This window comes from Protomyctophum bolini (genome assembly GCF_963924005.1).
Source record: "Protomyctophum bolini genome assembly, chromosome: 13".
NCBI lineage: Eukaryota > Metazoa > Chordata > Actinopteri > Myctophiformes > Myctophidae > Protomyctophum > Protomyctophum bolini.
The window spans coordinates 30,485,872-30,510,861 of NC_137874.1; the positions used below are offsets into that span (position 1 = coordinate 30,485,872).

Consider the following 24,990-nt stretch of genomic DNA (forward strand, 5'->3'; position numbering starts at 1 on the left):
ATCGGACCTATCAAAAAAGAGGGTACAAGGGGCAGGGAGCAGAGTGCAAACTTATATACATATATATATATATACCATACTGTCTGTTATTTTCAGTCACAAGAGGAGTCGACATAGCCTAGAGTGAATTTAGGTCTAAATTGCATATTTTAAAGTTTTCTGATATAGAAACAATCCTGGCTATAATTATTTTTTCAGAGTGGCTGGCTGTTGTGTTGTGCCATAATCCTGTTATGTAGGCCTAAAGTACTATAAATAAATGACATGTATGGTGTTTGTTACTTGGCTTGTTGTCACCAGCATAAAAAATGTCAGAGAAACAGCAGTTTGTTTACAATTTAAATGTATTGAACAAATGTAAAAATGTTAAATTGACAACCATTCAAATGTTAACAGTGCAATATCCACAGTAGTCATTCAAGAAAACATAATAAATACATCCATCCATTCCTTTAAAGAAAAAAATATCCCACAGAACCATCCTAAATAATGCATTTTACCTTCAATAAATACCACAATCCTCTGCATGCTGTAAGTCTCTCTCTCTGCTGCCCAATTACATTGCCATGGCAGCAAAAATGTGTACTGTATCCTAGCCTGTACATTAATTAAGTAACTACTTAATACTATTTTCTATGACTTGACACAACAGTCCTGCTTCATCTTATTGGTTTGTGTTCAATAACCATCTCAGTCACTCATTCCTTACATATATTGAGCCTTCTTGGCCAACATAACATTCAGGTCCCAGTGCACACCCAGTTTAGACCCACTGTACTAACAAAAGGCCATTCACAAGTGTTATGGCAATATTGGACTGTCATATATTGACCTAATATCATTTCATGTGGCTGGAAGGCCTGTCTCAATCCAATCAACCCTTTGATCAAGCTGTATGTAAAAGACAATGTCACACCTATTGTTTGTTATGAGACCCTGCTGGGCCTGGCTAGGGAGTTCCTGTCTCAGCAGGTCATGTTTATCTGTGGACCTGCGGTCTGGTGGGGAGGAGAAAACGAGAGAGGGGTGTGCTGAGGGAGAGAATACTGAGAGATGCAGGCCAAGCCTTATAGATTGAGATATGCTGTTTACTTGATGCTGTTCTTCTGAATAAACTTCTAAGATACATTCACCTTCCGGATGGACATATTACTTCCATAACACAACTAATAAGTTTAACTTGTTACATGTTTTGAATTCAGAATCCCTGCACACTCCTGCATTTTTCGGGTTTTTAGCAGCATTATTCAGCAACCCCCCCCCCCCCAAAAAAAAACCCAAACAAAAACATTCTTCAACCAGTCTTCAAGGACCGTTATGATGTAGTGTTGATGACAAACATAAGAACACTTGAGTACTTCATGCCGGAATGTTCCTCAGTCCTTCTTGGCATTCCTATCCTTGCGTCGCTGCCTGGCCTCAGATACCATTTTGAGAAGTGACAGCAGAATAGGCACACACATGGGCAGGAACAGTGGTATGTAGATGGCAAACTTCTGGTCATCAGGGAAGTAGAGAAGATGGAGGAGGGAGGGGTCGAAAAAAGCTCTCTCTGAAGCAAGGATAGCTTCTTTACTGTACTGCAGAGCAAAGCCCAGGTTCCCTGCCTCCAGCTCACCCACAGCCAACTGTAGAGCAGTGACAGCGCTTGATACCTGCACAATGGGAACAACAATCAAATAAGAAATTGTGTGAAATCCTGGCCCTAGAGAACTAAAATAGAATATCAATACAGCCATTTCACTTTCCGTGTATACTATATATTACTGGCATTAAACTTTAATATAGTCAGAATCTGCTTTGTTCATCGAGGTGTTGCGTGCATTGAATGGCCGAGAACAGCAGACCTTCAAGCTGAGATTGTATGTCAGCTGTTCTCTGTGCGCAACACTGTTGGCAGGGTGAAGTATACAGTATATCTGTCTCATTAGGGTGCGTCTGCGTCTCACCAGCCAACACACAAGAGGAGGTTGACTGAACTGAAACCAGTGCTCCCAAAAACAACAGGTTTGGGGATCTGTTGAGAATTGATCACATGAAACCAGCACCTGCAGACTCAAGGTTTGTAAACAAGAAACCCATCTGTAGTGCCCATAAAGAATGTAGCACGCCTGATGAAAAAAATAATATTGTTTAATATAACAACCGTATACATAAAACCAAATAAAGTAAATTGATATAACACAGCTTACTTGCTGGGCAATGTTGTCATTGATGACAATGTTGCCTATCTGGTCGAGGAGCTGTGACAGGGAGGTGATGGTGGTAGTTGCCGTAGCAATATTCTCCACACTACGACTCCACATGAGGCGATCAAGCTCCCAGTGAGCCAATCCTGCATTGTCACATGGTGCCACCAGGAAGCCAGGGGGAGAGTTAGATGACTTCACACCCAACATAAGCCTGGGGGAACAGGGCAGAGGAAAGTTCTATAAGGCTTGTTTGCACATCATCTATCAATAAAGGCAAAAGCCCCAAAAATATTTTAAAAAAGAAGAAAAAACGTGACTTCAAAGTGACACTAGTAATGGCCAGCTGTTTGTGAAGTGTCTTTTAAGCATGTCCCTTGGCAGATGTTTCATCTTCAAATGCCTGTGCATTGAATTTGTTATTCATTTGTGGTAGTACAAACTCCAAATTTCTTTTTTTCAAATGTTTTTTTTTTTTGCGGCTTTCGCCTTTATTTTATATTTTTAATAGAGGGACAGACAAAGCTGACAGGAAATGGGGGAGTGACATGCAGTAAAGGCTGTCGGGATCGGGAGTCGAACCTGCGGCACAATGCCAGACTCGGGCTACCGGCCAAGGTGCCTGGACCGCTGAGCCACGGCCCAGGCCACTCTCCAAATTTCTTACCGAAGTTGTGCGAGGAAGACTCCCATGACTTCAGCCATGTTAATGTTGATGTTTACAGGAAAGTCAGTCTCTGGCCCGTAGTTATCATTGACGTTATAGACCTATTAAGAAAATATATCATTTTACACTGAAGGTTGAACAAGGTCTGTCTAATTTGCAGCTACACACATCACACATACTTTCCACCCACAGAGAAGACTTCCCAAATGTAATTTACAAAAAACCTGATCCTTAGAACAGAGTTGATCTTACCATGATACCGCCCCACCGTGGTGAGTGAAATGCATTGGAAGGTACATGCTGCTTCCTGTGGCCTTGGATGTAAAGTGGAGAGTGGTGAGCGTCAGGGACGTACAGCAGAAAGTTCAGGACTGGGTTGGAAGATGCAGCACTTGAACCTGGACACAAAACATAAATCACCCTCAATCATATCAGTGGTTTTCAATCTTTCAAATCTATGTTAAACAGCCTCTATAACACGTGTCAAAATGTGTAAAAATGTATTTCTATTTATTCATGTTTAACCACTCATACATTACACCTTACCAAAATAAAAAGTGAAATAGCTGATCTACAAGCTTAGATTAGATATTTTTGCTATTTTAGAAAATGTGTGAAATTTCTTAAGTTATAAAGGAATATTTCGACCTGACAAGCCCAAAACAGAGACTGCAAGTTGAAAGTGGTTAATATATATATTTTTTGCACATAGAATTGGCTTCTGCAGTGGGAAATTAGTGAGTAATAGTGTCTCACATGATGGAACCACTGACCATCACATATACCACATTGCTCATCAGTTATTTCAACATCTATAGCAAAACAGGACAATCATGTTCGCTATAACTGTGCAGCCCATAGTTTTTTTTTCTTCTCGTACCTAGCCTAGCTTCCACGGGGTTGATGACATGTGCGAGGCTGTCAGCGTTGAGAGTGTAGGCATTGAGGCTGCTGTCAAAGCGAGAGTTTACCCCCAGCACAGCGTAGTACAAAATCTGTATGGAGAACAGGTATAGCAGGTATAGGTAGTATATTTTCACTCTGCAAATTATTCTTTGCAAACACACATGCACAAACAAGGGATGGGAATCTTTAGGGACAAAATGCCCACAGTGACTTTACCTGAGAGTCTATGCTAAAGTTGGCCACAGGGGCCAGTTTTGTAAGCAACGGTTGGATGTAGCTCTGCACAGCGCCCTCTATGTCCCATTGTAGGTTGTGCGACTTTGGGTCCGGGTTCAACAGGCTGAAAGTGATCTCATAGCCTGAAACATGACGACAAAATAGATTAAATGTGAAATTTGATTAATTTCCGCACATCATCAAAAGATCATGTTTTTGTTTTCCAATAGGTAGGGTGTTAGGCTGTGTTTAATTGTGATTAAAGTTAGGCATTGCTTAATATCTCAAGACAGATTCAGAGCTCCAGTCCACAGCTGAATTTGTCGGCAACTCCTGTTACAATGTGTAGAGTAAAGACTTTCGGAAGTGTAGTGCTAGGAGAGTGAACGGCCAACATCCGATCTCTTTTTTTGTCGATGGGTTGCAGATTGGGGTTTCAGCATGGTTTGCTGTGTTAAATATTTATTGTTATTGTTGAATCAACATAGTCCCCATTGAGTAGAACGCCATGTTCATTGGGAGAGATTAAGATGCAAACAAAGTCTAACCTGGGCTGGACTTGAAGGCTCTCATGCTACCAGCCATGCTCTCCTTGTTGCCTGGGCTGAGACGGACTCTGTCACTAAGTGCGGCGGTGATGTCAGCGTGGCTGAAAGACATAACCTGCAGCACCTGCTTGACCCGCGGCTGAAGGTGCGTGAGGAGCTGTGGCAGAGTCTTTCCCACTCTCATATCTGCACCGATACGAAGCACGGCTGTCCGCCGCTGACCAATGTACACCGCCACATCCTGAGAGAACACACAAGAGTAATGTTACACAAAGAATAAATTAAACTAATGACTAAGAAAACTGAAATCTTCATGTATGTACAAAAATGTGGAGAGAGAGGAGTCTTGATAAAGAGGGAATGCAAAGAAAACTAGCTGGAAATTAAATGTCCATGAAAAGGTATGAGACCTTCTTGGAGTGCAGAAAAATAGAGAGAACACGAAAGACATTAACCTCAGGCAGCAAGGATGATGATTCTGGAATGACATACACAACGACAGATCCACATGGGTTCTCACTGAGCATGTGCAGAGAGAGATCTGCCTCTAAAGAAAACAAAAGGAACAAATATTATAGTCAAATAGTGGTCTCAATAGAAAACCTTTATGGTTGTTTACACTTGACTCCAGCCCTGAATCGCTACCATTCAAAAAAAGAGTGTTAGGCAGTAAAATATGAGGGAACTGATTTTTTTTTAATTAATTAATTCATTCATTCATTTTATTTATTTATTAATTTAACCAGTAAAAACACATTGAGACAGAAGCATTGCGGAAGCTCCAGGTTTATACCATAAATGTTGCAAGCATTATTTTAGTTATTAGCTGAACTCAGGTGTGCTTGCGTATGCATTTGAAAACATGTTGGGGGCCATTAGAATTACAACTAAATGTTTCAGTGTAATTTGTAAAAGAAAATTTAAAAAAAGCCTGTTGAATTTTATCATGAGAGCCTGGTTTTGAAGTACCGGTAACAACAGTGTTGCATTGGTGAAACTATCTCTGGTGGGACAGTGTTTTAAAGACGTCACGTCACGCGCACGTTGCTTAACACCTACACTACAGGTCACACAATGGGCAATTGATATGCATGTTAGCGTCTAGGCTCATTCATATTAATGTAGGCTGGGTGTGACATTCAGCAGGCTTTGTAAACTATTGAGGTGTGAACTTAAGGGATGTTTTTAATCAATGCATTTTCGTGCTTGTGCTCCTGAAAAATATCTGGGTGGACGGCGTGGTATCAATGACAAATGACAAATGCAACACTTTGAGTAACAGTAACATTGATAACAGCGTGAGTGTTGTTTGCCATGTCATGTTTTGATTTTGCAGGACAGTGGCAGACACCGCCTCGGCCCGTGGTGGGACAGTGAGGTTGTGGCCTTGTGGGGCATTATAAGACCATTTTGAAGCTCCAATAGAGCAGCAATTATCCAACTTGTAATGGGTTGATCAAATGAACGCCATAAAACACAATTTAAAGTATTTTCATCTGATGCAGTCTGGATAACATCTGTCCATTTCCGATGCAGGACAAATTTCCCTTCTTGGATTAATAAAGCAGCCTGCTGCTTATTCTCTGATCCATATCAGATAGAAGAGTTCCAGTGCCACGCCCTCCCTCCTACTGCGGATCATAGACTGACATGACATGACTTACATGAGCAATACTTAAACTGTGCCTGATCATTCAGCCATTGTTGAACAAGACACAGGCAGGCACACGCATCCAATTTACAAATGAGGGCCGAGGGGCATTCATCGTTTTTTATACACCCAGTCAAGTCACAAATTAACCGTTTTTGCTGCCTTTTTCATCCCTTCCTCACCTCTCTTTAAGATAAATTCAGACAGAGATGAAAGCTGAATATATATATAACATCTCACCTGCAGCAGTGGGCTGTTTTAAAGAATCTTCCTCCATGATAGTAGCTGTACGGTACTTCGTCTCATATCTGTACCTTAAAGCTGTGTCCTCTGCAAAGAAGGACAAGTCACAACAACTGTGTCTAAGGGGAGATGTCATGGGATGTCCTCGTAGTATAACCACACACAGCAATTCAATTTAACATTATCGTCAGTTCACCTTAGATGAAATAGAGTGAACGTTATTGAACCTTGAGTTGAACCTTGTTACTCTACTTAGAAAACAAGTGATGAAAAATAACAGTATAATAAAATGCCAGTTTAATATAATTCAAGCTTTACAGTAACACTGGACAGTCTCACCATCTACCGTGTGCTCCTCATCTTCTGTTTGTGTCAATGGAACCTTCTTCTGCTGTTCAGGGGTCAGGGTTCCACGTGCAAACACTACCTCCACATCAACACTAAGCTGCAGCTGCAAAACAGATTAGGGTTTTCAGATCTACAGTAAAGGAATATCAAAATAAAGGGTAGTGGGTCACACACACCAAGACTGCAGTTCAAATATAGTTTATTTCATATCTGAAACAAATGGACAAACGTTTCGGATATCCAGCCTTCATCAGTGTGGAGTGTGACTGAATGTAGGTTCCTTTAAAAAGGTGTATGCGACCCACTACCCTTTATTTTGATATGTTTTGAACGGGTGGCGCACCTATAGTCAGAGCGCGGTGGTCATATGAAGATTGATCTACAGTAAAGGAATTACACCACACCGTATTAGACTAAATCATTGTATAACAATAAAAAACATTCTTAGAGACGCCAGAGATTAAAATCTTATCAAATTGGGGGTCCTTAAGATAAAATAAAAATCACTTGTGTGAAGTGAGGGGCACCCACTGTATTTATACCGGCCACATGGCACTTAACGTCGTCAATTAGTGCCCTGAACAAACATTGAAGTCCATAGACTTGGCTGGCAAACAATTTACATCATAAGTGCCCTAAACAAACATTAAAGTCCATAGACTTGGCTGGCAGTTTTCATTGGAAAGAAAAAAGGGTTGTCCTAGAAAGCGAGAAGCTATCGCTTACAGCAGCTCTGCTCTGGCTGTACAAATGCTGTCACAGGGCCCAGAATTCCATGACTGTATTCCATAACTGACATGTGCACGCACGCACACACACAGCTTGGCCAATTCTTTGATCTCACTGACACACACACACACCTGAAGCTTGGCCAATTCCTGGATCTCACTGACAGGTAGCCATGCACGGTACGTTTCAGTGGTCCGCCACCACAGAGGGACCCCCACGACAATCACGACTGCTGCGATGGCCAGAGCAGCGAGCTGGCCTCGCTTGCGTTCTGTATGAGATATACAGAGAGACACAGACAGACAGCAAGGAAGAAGAAGCCAATGGAAATTATGGAAATTATTGGGAATCAGTAAAAGTATCAGGCAAGCAATGGATGGACGATTTTCAAAGCACCTAGGCAACCGAGGGTAAAAGCTTGAATTGGTTCTTTTTTATTTAGAGGTGATTTGGTGCGCCAGAATAAGGTTAATTGTTCAGAAGCGGTTCATGCTCAACACATACAGGAAACAATATCCATTGTAATTATTATTACATAGTTATACACAGCAACATGCCTGTTACTATATCTCTCAGAGTTAACACTCAGGATTTCACTGTGTAGTCTTTCAGCTGTTTACCCATCAAGAGATAAAAAGAAAATATGTGGAGTAACTGGAGTTTGTATGGTTTGGTGAGATATAGCCCTGAAACATAGGTAATTATGACACGTGAAACATGGCTAAGTGAGTGACAAATGACAACAACTCTAGATGTAGCCCACAAGCTAATTGTGTGCTAGGCTAAAACTTTGCAGATGCTGAGCCCAAGAACAGTCATTTGGTTGTGTGCAGTCAGTGTGTGCACCCCCAGAATGAAATACAGTTTTGAAACGGCTATATTATATTAGTACATCTGGCTGTCCTGTCCCGAGAACTTAGCTCTGGTCTATTAACGCTATGGACCAGAGCAGAGAGAACTGTGTAGTGTACTGTAGCTGTGACAGCCAAGCAGCATCATCAGACATGTTTCAGGGATAGACTTACTAGACTGTGAACAGCTTTGCATGTGTGACTATATGATCTGGGTCGTTGCTTGAGTACCGCTGTGTGGCGTGAAAAATAATTCCTAGATATCATGATCAACTATGTTCTAACGAGTCGAAGTTAGCGAGTGGAAATGTAATAATAACTATCTATCGACCCACACATCTACTATCATGAATTCACTCACCCACTTCCGTGCTCGCCATTTGACTTATGCGAGCCAGCCAGTGAGAGTGCGTTACTTTCTTTTCAACCGGTTTAAGCTGTATCACGTGACCTACGTAGACTCAAGGCTCAGGGGTGGATCTCTTATTCTCTTTATTTAAAATGAAACGACGGTGTATATATAGCTAAATAGTAAACATGATTTACTCTATATGGGTGAGAAGCTTTTTACACTCTGGTGAGAAGACAGCAACACATTCACTGCAAAATGTTGGTTGGACTTGGTTGGTAAGAAAGCAACCGCACCGTCGGCTAACCCTTTGTTCAATTTTAATAAACGCACCTATTTCTGCCGGAAGCACAGCGCGCACCCTTGGGGCGCGTTCGGAATTAGCGCACTGAGGCGACTGAGCGCACTGTGCATTGTGCAATGCAAACTAATAGGCGAGTGCGCCCATGACCACTAGCACCTCTTGCGCTTGTGTCGCCAATATGCCTGCTGAAGAACTACAGCCAGGTATACTTAGTTCTGATATTTGTACGCCTAACGTAGAACCCAGTACGGGTACGGTCTGTTTCAGACGATAGCCCGGTGGTGATGCGAGGTTACAGGGCCGGTTCTAGCTGCCAGCTGCCCCACTGGGGTGGCACTGGGCAGGACGAATATACAGTATGCCACCGCCCGAAATGCCTAGAAAACTATCATATCAGTTTATCTATCTTCTCCTTCTTCTTTGACCAACAGCACTGATGGCAAGTTGGCAACGGTGGGTCTAAATTTCTCTAATCCTACCGACCTAATAAAAAATGGTAGACTTAGCCTACAAATATTTTGTATATTGGCTAAAGAGAAATATTCCCCATAACCTTTGATTGGGTGGGCAGGGTGAAATGTGTGTAATTGAAAAAACAAAAACAAAACTGCAATATCAGAGACACTCAAAATATGCAACTTTTATTTAACTTTTTATTAGCTACAATATAAAAGTATTCGTCATAATTTCTGTTGGTATTTTTACTGGACCTATCCAAGAGACTAGAGAAGTGGACATGACAAGAAAAACACAAAATAGACACACATTTTTTTAATTAGTTAATATTTTTTATTTTCTATAACTTTTCTCCACTATTTCACTCACCAAGTGCTTCAAGAACAATAGAGACATCACAAGCATCACAAGATTTCAAAACTGCATTGAATGTTTCCCCCTACAAACCCCAATTCTTGCTGGTCCTCTAGTTTGCTCTCCTTCAATGGGGGAGGGGGGTGAGACACACGAGTATCACATGTACCATCACGCCAACTGAATACTCTGATTGTGTAATAATTCAAAGCTAAATGTTATACTGATAGACACATAATGTTTCCTCAATTACTAATAGTTAGAAGAGTGGGAAACAAACATTTACGTACGATGAAACTTGGGTGTATAGTGGTTTTGCTGTCTATCTATCCCCACATCTGCTGAAGCTACAACTGTCTCTTGTGCAACCAATGGAGTGTAGAATGCGTTTCACAGTACTACGCCCTCCATACTTGACTTCTCACTGGGCCGCAAAAAAAATCTGTCACTCTGCAAAAACACAGATGCCATCGTATCTTGCCAGAGGTTCATTCTCTGTTCGATGGTGATCGTCATGTCACTGATTATCTGTTGGTATCAATGGGTGTTAATACAGTTAGTTTCACAGATAAGTTCACAGCTGCAGTCAGACAGAAGCCAAACAACGAGTCACACATCATGCTATTCTGCTCTGCTCTGGAGGGTCCGGAGTGTCGGTGAGAGGGGATTAGGTTAGACATGGACTGAATACTGAACAGAACACAAGCTTAAAACTTTATAACATTTGTGAGATCCCACCTGAACTCTCTACATCAACTGGTTCCGAAATTAATCAATTAAATGTTCAACTTGTCAACCTTTGATCATATGTTTTTTTTTCCTTCAAAGCTCAAACTTCTAATTTCATTTGTTCAGCTTAACAAGAACATAGTTCAAAATATATATATTTTAAGAAGACATCTATAACAGTTGTCATAGTAACGCATCAGTGACAACCCTAAAGTACAGTAGACAGCGCAGGCCTGTGACTGACGGGGAAGTGACAGAGTGACAGAGCAGGTAAAACTATTAGTTGGAGGCAGTAGTATGTGGGTGGAAGGTGAGGCGTTTAGTAGGCATGGTTGGCCACGTAGAGGGACTGTCCAGCAGCAGCGTCATGTCCAGAAGACTCATATTGTCCCAGTGATGCCTGGGAATTTGCCTGGAGGGAAGAGAACAGAGGTCAATACTGGCCACATGCCATAGACAATGTGTTTACATTTATTTGCTCATTGTATTGTTTCCTTTTTTTTTTGGCTTTCGCCATTATTTTATATTTTTTATGGAGGGACAGACAAGTAGTGCAGTAAAGGCCATCGGGGTCGGTAGTCGAAACCGGGGCACACTGCCAGACTGGATTACCAGCCAAGGTGCCTGGACCGCTGAGCCACGGCCCAGGCCCAGGCCCATTGTATTGTATCCTAATATGAATACACAAACACACATTAATTAAGTTCTCTATATGCGTTATTGAAATGTTATTTTGATGGATGTTTCTCTGTGCAGGTTTGTACTTGTACTCTTCAGGAATGCGTGATATCCGTCTAGATTTAGTTATTATTTTCTTTGTATGTACCTTTCGAATGCTAGACATGCTAAGTGACATACGTACATTTTAGAGTATCTGATATGTCTGATGTAAGTCACCAGAATACTTGCAGTCCAAACACGTTTCAGGTTCTCTGCATTCAAATAGGCATTTATATCAGTTATGAGGGGTTGACAAGCAATAGATCTTTCAAGCCATTCTTCGGCCATCATCAGTGTGTGCGAGTATACCGACCTAAAAGAGGGCACTGTTTTCCCTTTGTTTTGACAATGGGTTTCCAGATTGACATAACCCATAGCTATTATGTACTAGATTACCAGTTCACATTGAAGTCTTTCTTTTTCACCGAAAGACACCTATAAACCACGTAGACCTCAAAACGTACCTCAGCACGCTTGAGGAACTCCTCGGTGGCTGCCTTCTCATTATCGAGGTCTCCTTTCCAGGCATTGAGGGCAGAGGCTTGCAGGGCACGGCCATAGGAGAAGGTCAGAGCCCAGGGCTTAGCGAGGGGGCAGACGTTAATGCAGTTCAGGTTCACACTGGCGTCTTCCTCAGACTGGCCTCCTGAGAGGAATGTCACTCCTGCATAAAGAGACAGTCGTGCACACACACAGTTAATTTTTTGATAGGATTTTACAGAACAGATTCATCTTTCCATTCAGCTGAAAGTGGCATTAATTTTTACCCCCCATTAATCATCTTTCTTTCTTGTAAGTAGGACTGTCTGCAACTATTGATTTTAACAATAATTATTCTATGACTTTTTCGATTAATCACATTACCATGAAGGTTTTTTTAATGACGACAATTACCGGTAATACTCTTATCACCCAGGTGTATTTGGAACCATTGAATCAGGGGGCCCAGCGATTTGCAGCTTCAAAGCCCATTTCAAGGTGACGCCATCTTGGTTTGTGCTAGATGTAGCCAAAAGACCCCCGAGGGGATCGACAACCAACGGAGGTGTGATTACGCGACTAGCGATGGGACTGCGATGGGCCGTCAAAAACACAATCTTTGGAATTGGAATCATTGAGATTAAGAGTTATTCACGTTTTAAGATTGTTTATCCCATCCATTAAAATGGAGGGGGAACACTTTGGGTGACGTCCCAACCGGAAATGACATCGAATATTGCCCAACAAGCGCTCCCAGGCTGTAGACTGTTGTGCTATGTTAGGAAATGAGTAATGTTCCGTCTTTTGATTAATCTCCGTCCTGGTCGCTGGGCGTAATTATTTGTTAACCACCTACGCATTATTTTATACTTTATTGCACAACGTTGTCATGCAAAAATAGTGAAAATAGCAGATCTACAAGCTCACAACATGTTGCTTTGAAAGATTGTGGATCATCCATTTTCATTTTTTTGAAAATTTCTGAATCTTGACATGGCCAAAATAGTAAGTGATTATTAATCGATTCTTTTATTAAAGTATAGATACATTTTTATAATTGGTTACAGTAATTTGATTAACTGGTGCAACCCTGCTTGTGAAGTCACAGACCTGTGACAGCTGGGGGTACGGTACGGCGCAGTGCAGTGACGGTCGCCATGGCGATCTCCTCATTGGAGTACTTGTCGGGGCAGGAGTGTCCGGCAGTGACCATGTTTGGTTTCAGCAGGGTTCCCTCCAGATACACATGGTGGTCTGACAGGGCCTTGTACACAGCAGCTAGGACCTACAAGTTAACGGTGCAATGAGAACATATGAAAAGGTCTTAATCGAAAAGTTATTATATACAAGCGTTAAAACAACATTAACTCCATTATTGCTCGCTAGGTGGTAGCATAAGCACACCTAAAAGCCTGGACAGAGTCTGTTTGTGCCTTGCGTGGGGAAGTCAAATGCACACAAAAAACGCAAGGTTATTTTTAGTCCTTACATATAGTCCCTGCGTGAGTTGCGTCGCTATTGAAGGCTAGTGTCGGTCTATACTGCATGTGCTCTAATGTGCAATCAATTATTCGTCCACTAGATGGCAGCTATGACAGATTGGATTGTACAAACTGTAGGCTACTGATACATGTGACACTTTATAAGGAAACCTTGCTCTTATTGTTCTGCTACCAATGTCTAGCGCATATGCCCTGCCTTGGGATAGGTAAGATGGGGGCCTCTTTACATAGACCACACGTAGGCAGAATCTATGTTAAACCACACTAGGTAAGGGATGGTTGCCACTTTTGTATTTATCCTCATTGGACAGTGTAGCTAGGCAGTCAGGCTTTTGTTTTCATGTCAGTCAGTTAGACAGCATTGTGTTCACCTTAGCTGCTTAGTTTATTATTTTGGCAACATCCGTGTCCCCTGGCAGTGGCATACTTTTGTTTAGAACATTCTGACATATTTGTAAACCTTGTAAATATTCACCTGCTTTAAAACCAGTAAAATACCATAAGGTACTTTTTGCCTCGAAACCTGTGTCGTCTCCATTTATTTGCATTTTTTTATGCTTGGTATCCCATTTTCATTTATGTTGTGTTACTCTAGCCTCTAGACTTTGCCAATATAAGGGTTTCGTAACAGTTTACAACTCAATGTGCCGGCAGAAGTGTCATCCTCTTTCAAGAGGGGTCGAGCAGAGGAGGAAAAGCCTTCTTGCTATCTGCTGCCAAATGACGCTAGGGGTACTTTTGCTGTCCTCGACGCAACACAAGTGGGTTACTGGACGGATCGTGACGTAACTGACTTGAAATTTCTTCTTGCGCCGATTACGTTCGACTCTGTAATGCACTTAACCTGTGCCACCCGTCCGCTCTCACTCTACGATCCTTCATTTCCGGGTTATCAGTGAGGTGGGGGCTGTTGTTGTGATTTGCTCTCTTTCACTGCAATGCAATTTGCGGAATTTCCAAAACAATATTGCGCAGAGTAGCGATTATCAAACGTATTTGCAATGCCATACGTTGAAAGATCTGTTGCCCGTGGACAAGGCACGTTACCTCCGCAAGTTAGATATTATCGGCATAGATGTTTGTCCGTATGTGATTAAGGATTGGAAAAAGTTGCATTGGCAGCCATAGAAAATTCTGCCCAGGGTAAAAAAACGGATGTGACGTTTTTGGGCATTCCTGTCTTGCTCTGTGTCAGTGTATCGAGCTGGATTTAAAAATCCCATAGCTGGTGAGGACTGAGGCTCTCCAAGTCTCCATAGTACCGCAGCAATACTAAAAGGTAAATGGACGGTTGTCTACGAACATGTAGGTAGTTAGCACCTTTAGTACCCTAGCCTAGGGCTACGATTATAATTAAAAGTTTAATGCAATTTGAAAAAGAAAATCAACTAGGTACTCAATGGAGGTTCATACTTGCCCTGATGAAGACTCCTCTGTGAGTCGAAACATGTTGGCGTTTAACTTTTGTAATAAAGTACCTTGATTTGATATCTACCCTCTCCTCATTTTCTATACTTTTAATACTTGTATTTAATACTTGGGAGTTTAATATGTTTTGTAGAAAATTCAGTTTTATTTCTGGTCAACCACCTGTGGAGGTCTGGTGGTCACCTCAGTTACATAATTGGCTTGTTAAAGGATTCAGCACAGCTCTGATCACCGTGTTCTAACTACTGTATATGACCATAAGAATTGTACTGACCTTCTCAGTAACATACTGACAGCGCTTCAGGTCATGCTCTCCGTCAGGAAGAATCTCAGGCTCCACAATAGGAACAATACCATTCTGGAACACATGAAAACATGTTTTTATTATTAGTGTTTATATTAGTACTAGAATGATTCCATTTTGATTTGTAATTTCCCTAGTAGTATAAGACCCCTTGTGTTCAGTATGTAAAAATAGTATAAGACCCCTTGTGTTCAGTATGTAAAGCATACTGAACACTGAAGAAGAAGAAAAAAAATAAACAATGACCTGTTGGCAGATGCTAGCGTAGCGGGCAAGTACATTAGCGTTCTCCATGATGGCCAGCTCAGATGGTGTGGTGTCTGAGATTTTCAACACGGAGCGCCACTTCGCGAAGTCTGCACCATCCCTCTTATACTGGGCACAACGCTCAGACAGACCATCTAGACCTGAACATGCAGAGTAGATGAAGAAGAAGAAGAGAATGAGAATCAATAGAACTATAAGCATGCACCATGTACAGTACACTCTCATAACAGTAAGAACATGACGTGGTATTTTCATTTACACATAGGCAAAGTATGACTTAAAATGACAAAGACGGACTATTCTATATAATAACAAAAGTAACATAAGAAGAGAGATTAGGCATGGGATAATTTGTAGATTAATGCATACTAATACATTTCTTATCCAAATACAGCCCATGCCAATTTTCTTGTTTATTTACTGTATGGTAGTGTTTGACTGCATAGGACTTAATTTCATACCCTGGGTGGTTGTCTCGCCATCTGTTCCTGCCAGGGGCACAACACCTTTGTCCACCTGCCAAGAGGCAAACAAATATAATACATTTATATCATCCCCAAGCATTTAATATTTATCAATAATGTTGTGTTTAACATGCTCTTCACTATCCATAAAAGCCCTCCTGGCCCAGGATCCAGCCGGTGCATCTCCTTCATTCTCAGGTTTTACTATCTAAAGAAAATAAACGGCTCCCTCTCTGTTATGAGGGGGAAAAACCACATAGTGGCAGCCTGAATTATTCTCAAAACAGATGACACAAGCCCGCACTTGTTTCCACTCGAATAACAGAATATGACCTTCCTATTCCTGTGACGTAATACATGTTCTAAGGCTTAGCTTATCCTCTTCACCCCTCTTGATACCTACAGAAATGTCAGTTTGTACAAGTGTGTATGCATGACTAGGTGTGTCTAAACACAACACAGAGACACAGCTAGTATGTTTTCATAAACATAGTGGCAGCCGGTCTTGTTTCAACTGCAGATCAAGTCAAGGCTATTGTTGCGAACGCAGTGATTGCGAACGCAGTGAGCACTAACTATGAGACCTAGCAGAACATGTCTGTCTGTCTGTGTGTCTGTCTGTCTGTCACGCTGTAACACCACCTGCCAGCCACCTGCCCGCCATCCGGGGGGCGCAGCAGTATCACACACAAAACACACACACACAAAAACGTAACTTAATTATTCTTTTTTTTAAACGTTAAAAAACCTTTAAAAAAACCACACACACACACGCACACATAGTCACATACACACACTAAAAAAAATCCTTAAAAACGTAACTTAAAAAAATCTTTAAAAAACCCAAATATGTACGAGCTGCGTTCGCTTCCCGCGTTTGCGCGTCTTACTTGTTTACTTTAAAAGCTTAGCAGTACAACAGCGACCTACTAAGAAGAGGAATCTCAGAGTAAAACCATCACCCTTTCCTTTTCAAAAATTCCATAAACTGCTTAGGATTTAATCACACTCACATTCTGGTCTGCTCTCTCTCACACAATAGTATACATTTTGACAGCTCTAAAAGCCCTGAAAAACACTTGACATAACCCCCCCCCGCTCAAAAATAAGCACTGAAAGAATGAAGGAGTGCTAGTGAACGCACCTTGATGCCCACGACAATTCCACGGTCTTTGATGAGCTGGGCGAAGGACGTGCCATCGTCTGTGTTCTGGTACAGGGTTTCGTGGAAGAAGATGACGCCGCCAATACAGTTGTCCATGCGCTCGTCGGCTGTGAACAGGAGCTGGCGGTAGCGCCGCCTGTTCTCCTCGGTGTTCTCCACCCCGATGGGGTTCAAACGCTTCGCCATGCTGCCTGTAGACACACAGAAAGACACACAAATAATGACTAGGCAAATGGAAGATACACACAGTTTCATTTTCTCCATCATTATTAGCCATGTGCAACTTAAGCTTTGCTCACACTACAAGATAATCAGGGTGATTTGTGGTCAGAAACAACCCTCCCAAGTATCAGGGGGGTTCAAAGATCCAATCTTACTCACAGGACGGTCGGGCCGTCCAGAGAATGTTGAAACATGTTTGATATTTATCTGGATCGCTACTGGCCAAGAAAGATAAATCTAAAAGCAGTGATCCGTTGGACAGCTGAGGCTTGTAGATATGTGGGAAGAACACCGTCTAGAATGTGTGTTCACAGATAAATCCCAACTATTTGTCACCACTGCCACTTAAACAGTCTCTGTTCTAGTCAGCTACTGCTGCTTCCGCATGTGATGCAATGACGCACAGTGCTGCATAGTGTGTGGCGTCCCATTATTTTTGAAATCTTGTATTGTGCGTATTTGATATTATGATCCGGTAGTGATCCTACCAGATTTTGAAATGTTTAAGCCAGGCGTTTCTACGGGCACCCTTTTACCGGCAAAAACTACAAATCGCGGGTCTTGTGACACAGCTCTTGAACCGGAAGTATTAGCCGCATCCTGGTCTGTTGCTCAGCCCCCACCCCCCCCGCCCGCTATGCGCCTGTACACGGGAATTGAAGTGAGGGGATTTCTCAATCGAATTTGAACATGTATGGCTCGAAATGTGTTAAAATGTTTCAAGCCAGCTGAAGCGTTTATCATATTTACTCACATAAGTCTTACAAGTATGTTGACTACAGAGACCATGTTTCTATTCTAATCACTATATCATGATCAATATCCAATGGTCTTATTTACATTTTAGATGTACAGACATGCATGCAAACACATGCACACACACTCACAAGCACACGCACACACTCATACCGGTGGACTCATCCGCTGCCAGGATGCCTTTGCCAGGGGCGACTATCCTCTCAGCGATGTCCTGCAGCTCCTTCTTCTGCTCAGGAGTAAATGCGGGAAACTGGTGTGTCATGATGGCTGCGCGTTGCTGAGCGTTGGCTGAGAAATTAAAACAAACAGAGAGACATTACTTTGCTTAACGATTTGTAGACCTGTACAGTATCCTAGCATTCAATATCTGGGTGGTTGGAGCCCACCACATGGATAAGCCGGGTAGGGAGGGTATCTCTGGTTGCACTAGCAACACCTATAGGTTAGTTGGGGAACTTGTTCAGCAGGGAGTGGAGCTACAGTAGGAAGGATAGCATGTTCCTCAACATGCGTTACGCACTCCCCCTGGCCAGCCGGGGCGCCTGATGGAGGGGAAAGGAACTGGTTGGAATAACGTGTTCCTTCCACGCGCTACTTCCAACCAGGGAAACTCCCCCCTGTCAGGTGTAAAGGAGCAACTTGGACACTCAAGCATGAAGGAAGCATGAGTTAAGTCCGTTGCTCTCCCCAGGTTGGCGGAGGGTGTGTAGAGCCCAGGATCACATTAGATGATTGACACAGGGGTGAAAAATGGGTTACAAAATCGTGGGATAAAAAAAAATATATATAAAAGAAAAACATGCGTTACGCACTCCCGGGGAAAATATTCACTATCATTTGAAAAGAAGTGGCTGGCGACATCATGTGTATTGGAGGAGATGCAAGGTTGTCTACACCCGCCCCAAGACAAAACAGTAGGTGTTGACAGTTAGTGTGACAGGGGCTATATACATAAAAAAGAAAAACAGTTGCCCAGCATTTCAACAGCCCTTTACTTAATGATGCTGATGAAGGTCACAGACTAAATGTGTCTATAATACGGCAAGTGTGTACTAAATATTTCCCCCAATATTCTTCCAATTTAGTAATTGTTTAAGTTGTTTACACAGTAGTGTACTATGGTCCCTGTTGTCCTGGGAAGAGCAGGAAACACATGCTCCTTGTCGCCTGACTGTGAGGAGTTTAACAGAGAGAGTGAAATGTTCATTATTGGAGGATCACGCCATCTCCCCAGTTCCACTGCCCTGCTGAACATACATCCCGTCCAATAGGACAGTCAATCCCTGCAGGCTTCCCCCTGTGAAAACTGTGTGTCCATTGAAGCGCCCGGCCCCGGCCAATAATTAAACCCGGGTGTTTGCGGTGCAGGCTGTGCAGATATTTTTGCATAGGTTTTTTTTTCCTTATTCAAATGCAAAATAACGTACTAATTCTTACTAAATTCAGCTTAAGGTGGCAATTACGAAAACAATATGCAAAGGGCTCCATGATGTGAGCGATTTGCCTCAAATAACAATTAGGATTTCACTGTGTACAAGAACCTTTCTTCACAGGAGGTCAGCTGCAATGAGAGCGGTCTTTGTGATGTCATGTGTTTGGTGGCAGTAACAAACATCATGCTGACATGCACACAAGCTTCCAACCAGCTTACATTCTTCCTCTCTTCACTCTGCCGTACATAAGCAGTTGCGTACCCACTACCCACTACCCAGACTGTTGGTTCACTGATGCACACCGTTTCTGGGTAGAGAGGCCAACATATTACACGTGCCAGCACACGCACAGTTTGTAAATTTCCATTCCAAAACATTCTTCAAATTCATGTCTCCCACTTGAGCTGTGCCAACATACAAGTCTTGGCAGTTGGCACCTCAATTTGCATCTCTCCAAATGAGTGCAAAGAAAGACACTCTGATCAGCCAACACCATACTACTGTAAATATTGTAAGCTAGTACTCTTCAACACTTAATAGTGTAATGGAAAATAACCTCCCCACTCAATTTAACGCTTAGGCCGCCAGCAAAATTGTGATATAATTCACGCCAGCATTTTTCCCTGTTCAACTCTTATTTTGAAGAGCCAAATGATCTTATGTTAGGGTGTGTGACGATGCAAGATCACTTCCTTGTTTACCGCTAGGAACAATAAAGAAAGGAATAGGCCTACGCCTACTCACGGGATCTATGGCAATGGTACTCTAAACGTGAATAGTCCTTTGCCAGACCAGACAGACAGACGACGCACGCACTATCACAGAACCTAATCTGTCATAGCCTGGCATAGGCTGTCCATGTCGTCAGCTCATTATCGTGTGCCTTGAAGAACTCATCCGTCAACACAACTCTAACTTAAATCTCAGTCACTCCATTGCCTCCTCTGACAACTGGTGATAGCTGACTGTCAGTCTCGGAAACCCAAGCGTGCTGACTGGTAGATGGATTGGACTGTAGTTCTAAATCTAGTTCACTCCCACTCCTACTCTCCTAGACCAGGAAATGTGTCACGTTCCCCCAGGCTTTCATTTTCTTGAGCCGAACGCAAACGAAAATAAAAACCTGGGTACCGAGGCTAGCTTCACCCTTATGTTGACTATCCTCGCTCAGTGTCCCTATCAGATTAGATCATAGAAAAACATGCCACTATATTAAATCAGTAGGACTGTCACTATTATAACATAATTATTTGAGATAATCGCAACAATTCTGCATAATCATGTCCATGTTGATCATGTCCATACATTTCCCAGAAAAGCTAAAAACATTTCCACTATTCTCCAAAACCAAAGAATAGAATAGAATTAAATCCTAATACATTTGTATTCATATGTTCCAATATTCAATTCAATTTTTTTTTAAATCATTAACCATAATTATTTGTATGACAATTAATCCTCAAGTAAAATGTCACAGTCATGACAGGCCTAGACATGAGTACAGTATTTATCTAACTACGACTGTTAAGCAGATCAGGCCTCCAGAGATTTTGTAGCCTACTCACTTTGTGATGTTTTCGTTCTAACCAAAACATCAACTTTGGTCGGTACCCCGCGTGAATGTACGGGCGAGAGGTTTTGTTCACGTTTCTCCCCAACAAGGCTGTGTGGCTATGCCCTGTCACTCTGTATTCTCTCGGTTAATCCCAGCTTACCGCCACAAGATAACAACCTTCACAACACACACATGCACGCACGCACGTCGCACGCACACGCAGGACAAAAGCTAGAACAAAAGAGTGCTCACGGCTACCATGTAAAAAAGAATGTGGTGATATTATTACAGGCCTACTGTACATGGAGTTTGTCAGTACAGACTACAGACCCACAGGCTTTTCCCTCACAAGGGAACAGGCAAGAACAGGGACATAGTAGGTCTTTAGTGAATGGGGTAAGTTATTTACATTTTATATAGGATAACCCAATTGCTCAAGCATGACAGCAGTCACAGCACACGTGACACTATTATCATTGCAATAGTTACCTGTGTTTTGCAAGTTATGCTACAGGAACCAAACCGTATGGCCATATAATGTTATTTACGCTACCAGTTGACTCTGGTTCCAAATGTGGTTGGTATACTGTCTGCAAACTATTGCAAAAACATTAGCATATATATAAATGAGTAAGTATGCATATTATATTATATATATAAAAAACAAAACACAGGTATATATATATATATATATATAATCTTAATTGGCTATTTAATTGCATTTAAGAAAAATGAAAGAAAAAAAGGGTAGGTGAGAGGGTAGGTTGTCAGAGCCACTGCAACATGTTACATGTTTACACTCTGTCTGTCTTTCAGGTCCGCTGACCAGCTGCAACTTGTGATCCTAATCCTAAAAACACAATTAAAATGATATGGTGGAAAGTAACGAAGTACAGTAATTTACTAGTACTGTACTACTTACAATGTTGCATGACACCATTGTTCGTCAAAGTAGAAACCTTTTTGTTTAAAAATGCAATGAAAAGCAAATGGGGAAAATATAAATAATGCTTAAGTCATTGGTTAACAGATTTATTGATATATAAAATAAAATATAAAAATGTGCTTCTAAAATAATTCGATAAAGCGATAGAATAAGCGATAGAATAATCACTAAGAAAACAATTATTAGTTGCAGCCGTCACACACACACACACACACACACACACACACACACACTCTCTTATTGTTTCTTCAAAGATACTGATGACTAGCATTGTAGACTGCAGTTTGGCATTCCCATCACGGAAACTGAGACTAAAAGCACACAAAGAAAACTTGGAGGCTGTGAGGCCCAATGCTATTCATGTATCAATCAATCCTGTGTAACCTAATCAACCTGCAAAGAGACTTGGCAGCATCACAAGTACTTTGAAGCTGCATTCAGAAAGCATCAGAGTGACCTTCTCAAAGATAACCTTTGTCCCAATAAAGGATGAACTGTACTTTACATGCCAAGTTGCCCCATGAATCAGCCGAAATTGCACTTGGTGGAGACCTTCCAAGCTGTAACAAAGGTCATCATTTAAAATCAACGAGAACAAGCAAGATGGTGATCACTAGTCTGAACATGGAGGGAATCCCACAGCCACATCCATCTGCGTCATCATGGATAAAATAACATTGAACAACATCCATGATCAGTGGAACAGCTTGATGTGTATGATTTTGGAGCCACAACTGTCAAGGCTGAGACAGATTATAGGGAGTTAGGGACATGGCATTTACATAACATGCTTTTGTCCGGGGAATGCAGCACATACTTATTTTCTTGAAGTCTGTCCTTCCTTGAACAAAGTATAAAATGGGCTTGGCAGTGTTTATTCCAGAGATGAGGCAGTCTTTGTATGCAAACATAACAGAACTCCTCTGGGATTTATTTGGATAAACAGACTTTGCTTCAATGATGCATAACTGGATGTCTCCTTATTCCTACCATGCTGCATAGTAGAAAATCGTACTGTAGAGTCGACAAAACAAGAAATTTGAAAACATGGTTCTGCACTGCGACATGACGAGGCGACAGCCAACTCCCCACGGCATCATGCAGAACCACCTCAACATGCGCATACAGTACACTCCCTCACGTCACGAGAGCTTTGATGTATTATTAATATTACGTCTTACCTCAAGACACTTATTGCCAAACATTGTCACTAATTCAACAATCATTGTCATAACACTCAGATTATGTAATGTCACATAAGAGACAAGATGCCATGACGACAACTTTTAAATTTACATTGGATCATAAAAAAATGCCTGAGCTATCATTCTGACTTAAAATATTTACATTCCTTTTATTATGGGTGGGTCGAGTAGTCTAAGAGTCAAAATTATCTATGGATAACCTTTGCTTAGCATGATGAAAAACGTTTGCAGTGCCTTGTTTTGCTTGCATTCATCTAGTGTGCCTATATTTAAGTGTTTAAATGTTATTCAATTAAAATTATATTAAATGATTTCTATCGCAGCTAGAGTACAGTACACCGTTTGCATAGTCTGCAACTGCATACATACAGTGCCCTGCCCCTCTGTAGGCCATGGCATGTAGACGTGCTGGAGATGCACGCACACAGAGACCAGCTGATTCCAGGTGCGGTAGGTTTCTATTTGGAGGCCTTTAATATCCACAGAATGAGCTATAAGAGGATCACCTTGCTTTCCACCAGCACCACCCCGGCCTGTTCCAGGAACCAATGGCACCAGCCACCCTCACCCATCAGTCTAGGGCCGCATTTGGTCAGGTTTACGTGCTCTATGATGACACCTCACTCAGACCTCACACCCACACAGTGCCACCAGTACCTGCCTGCGTGTCTGGCTTAAAAGACAACATGGCGGGGGGAAACATAGTCGCTTGTCTACTGCGTACTCGTAGTACGACTGCTGTGGCTGATCCACAACAAGCTAACAATGTCAATGCATCGCGATCGGCAAGTGACAACCTAGTAGCCTAGTGGCTAGTGCGATGGAGCATACATTTCAATTAAGCTTTTAAGTCAACAGCGATAACCAGCCGAATGATGGGACTTATCATCAGCGGAAGTGACAAATGACTAGTAATGACCGTGCATGCGTGCGACTGCATTCACTGCAACTACATTTACAACGCAACAGGCTGCAGTGCATCGTGTTTATTTATTTGTCGCATTTGATGATGGTCATATTAATATTGACAACACTGTCGCGTAAGCCGTATTTACATAAACGTTGTCAAGCTGGAGCCTGGCGAGATGCGGAGAACGTAAATTACTAATGATAAATTTAGCTAATGAGGAGCGACATTACAACATACAGTTAGATGTGTGTAGCATCATTTATCTAAACCAAACTAAATTGTTTTGAATCTATATGTAGATGTAGGCTATATTACCTGATGCTGGGTGCAGGTGTACAGTAGAGAGGAATCAGAGAATGGATGTTGCTGTTCAGTCGGGTGGTTCAACACTGCAACGCAACGTGACTCTGTACGCTCTGTACTAAAGACACAGCCCCTAGGGGGCGGGGACGAGCATCTCTACGTCATCCTGAATGCATTTTGACTGCTGCGCATGCTCTCGTTGCTCTGGAGACACACCCAGGTGACCCATCCCCACTCCCGAGTCCCCAGCATCACGAGCATCAGCATCACCATCAGCATGATGTTGCATCTTTGACGAAGGATTAACCTCTTAATATATATATATATATATATATATATATATATATATATATATATATATATATATAATATATATATATATAACTCTATGGCTTGAACCGCAGCATCCATATTCTGGGCAGAGCATTAGCCAAAAATAGTCTACTTACGACAAAGCTCACAAGTCACAACACTTTGTGAGCTTGTAGACCGGCTATTGTTGGCAAAGAGACTTGGGCCCTTGCCACACGAGGTGTGTAGATGGAAAAAGAGGTCCAAGTACAGAGCCAACTCAGGTCCAGTTTACTAAACCGAGAGGGTTTAAGTGATTAAGTAGAGAAAGAAAAACCCAAATAATTTTCAATCGTACTAATAGTCACTCGCATGCACGGCTTGCACGCACAGTGAAACAGAGCCAGCCAAAAGATGCACAGATGTTTTACCCCCAATGTATCAACAGTTGCGTATTTTAATCTGAGCCACAGGTACTTACAAAAATACAGAATAG

At 41.9% G+C, this 24,990-nt stretch overlaps 2 protein-coding genes across 4 annotated transcripts; both read right to left on the bottom strand.

Moving 5' to 3' along the window:
* Positions 1-333: 333 nt before the first annotated feature.
* pigs (phosphatidylinositol glycan anchor biosynthesis, class S) lies at positions 334-8,728 on the bottom strand (the record flags this gene model as incomplete). The annotated part of the gene is made up of 12 exons (XM_080781129.1): positions 334-1,655; positions 2,193-2,403; positions 2,857-2,957; positions 3,109-3,254; positions 3,737-3,851; positions 3,979-4,121; positions 4,527-4,767; positions 4,982-5,073; positions 6,418-6,507; positions 6,760-6,871; positions 7,629-7,768; positions 8,710-8,728. The coding sequence occupies 12 exons, from the start codon at positions 8,726-8,728 to the stop codon at positions 1,377-1,379; spliced, it is 1,689 nt and encodes a 562-aa protein (XP_080637255.1). The 3' UTR covers positions 334-1,376.
* Positions 8,729-9,767: 1,039 nt separating this feature from the next.
* aldocb (aldolase C, fructose-bisphosphate, b) lies at positions 9,768-24,331 on the bottom strand. Of its 3 annotated transcripts, none has more exons than XM_080779936.1 (9): positions 24,216-24,331; positions 18,002-18,139; positions 16,850-17,061; positions 15,703-15,757; positions 15,221-15,381; positions 14,945-15,028; positions 12,851-13,025; positions 11,725-11,924; positions 9,768-10,952 (listed from the first exon to the last, which is right to left on the bottom strand). In XM_080779936.1, the coding sequence occupies exons 2-9, from the start codon at positions 18,111-18,113 to the stop codon at positions 10,860-10,862; spliced, it is 1,092 nt and encodes a 363-aa protein (XP_080636062.1). In that variant the 5' UTR covers positions 18,114-18,139; positions 24,216-24,331; the 3' UTR covers positions 9,768-10,859. The 3 variants fall into 3 exon arrangements, with proteins under 3 accessions (XP_080636062.1, XP_080636064.1, XP_080636063.1); XM_080779938.1 differs by lacking the exon at positions 24,216-24,331 and adding an exon at positions 23,497-23,627; XM_080779937.1 differs by lacking the exon at positions 24,216-24,331 and adding an exon at positions 20,850-20,941.
* Between the last annotated feature and the right edge of the window lie 659 nt (positions 24,332-24,990).

Excerpts from the sequence above, each read along its gene's own strand:
- aldocb (XM_080779936.1), bottom strand. The coding sequence starts at position 18,113 with ATGACACACCAGTTTCCCGCATTTACTCCTGAGCAGAAGAAGGAGCTG. Across the intron at positions 17,062-18,001 it reads GGCAGCGGATGAGTCCACCG|GCAGCATGGCGAAGCGTTTG; the intron begins GTATGAGTGTGT and ends GTGTGTCTACAG. Across the intron at positions 15,382-15,702 it reads TGGCGAGACAACCACCCAGG|GTCTAGATGGTCTGTCTGAG; the intron begins GTATGAAATTAA and ends CTGCATGTTCAG.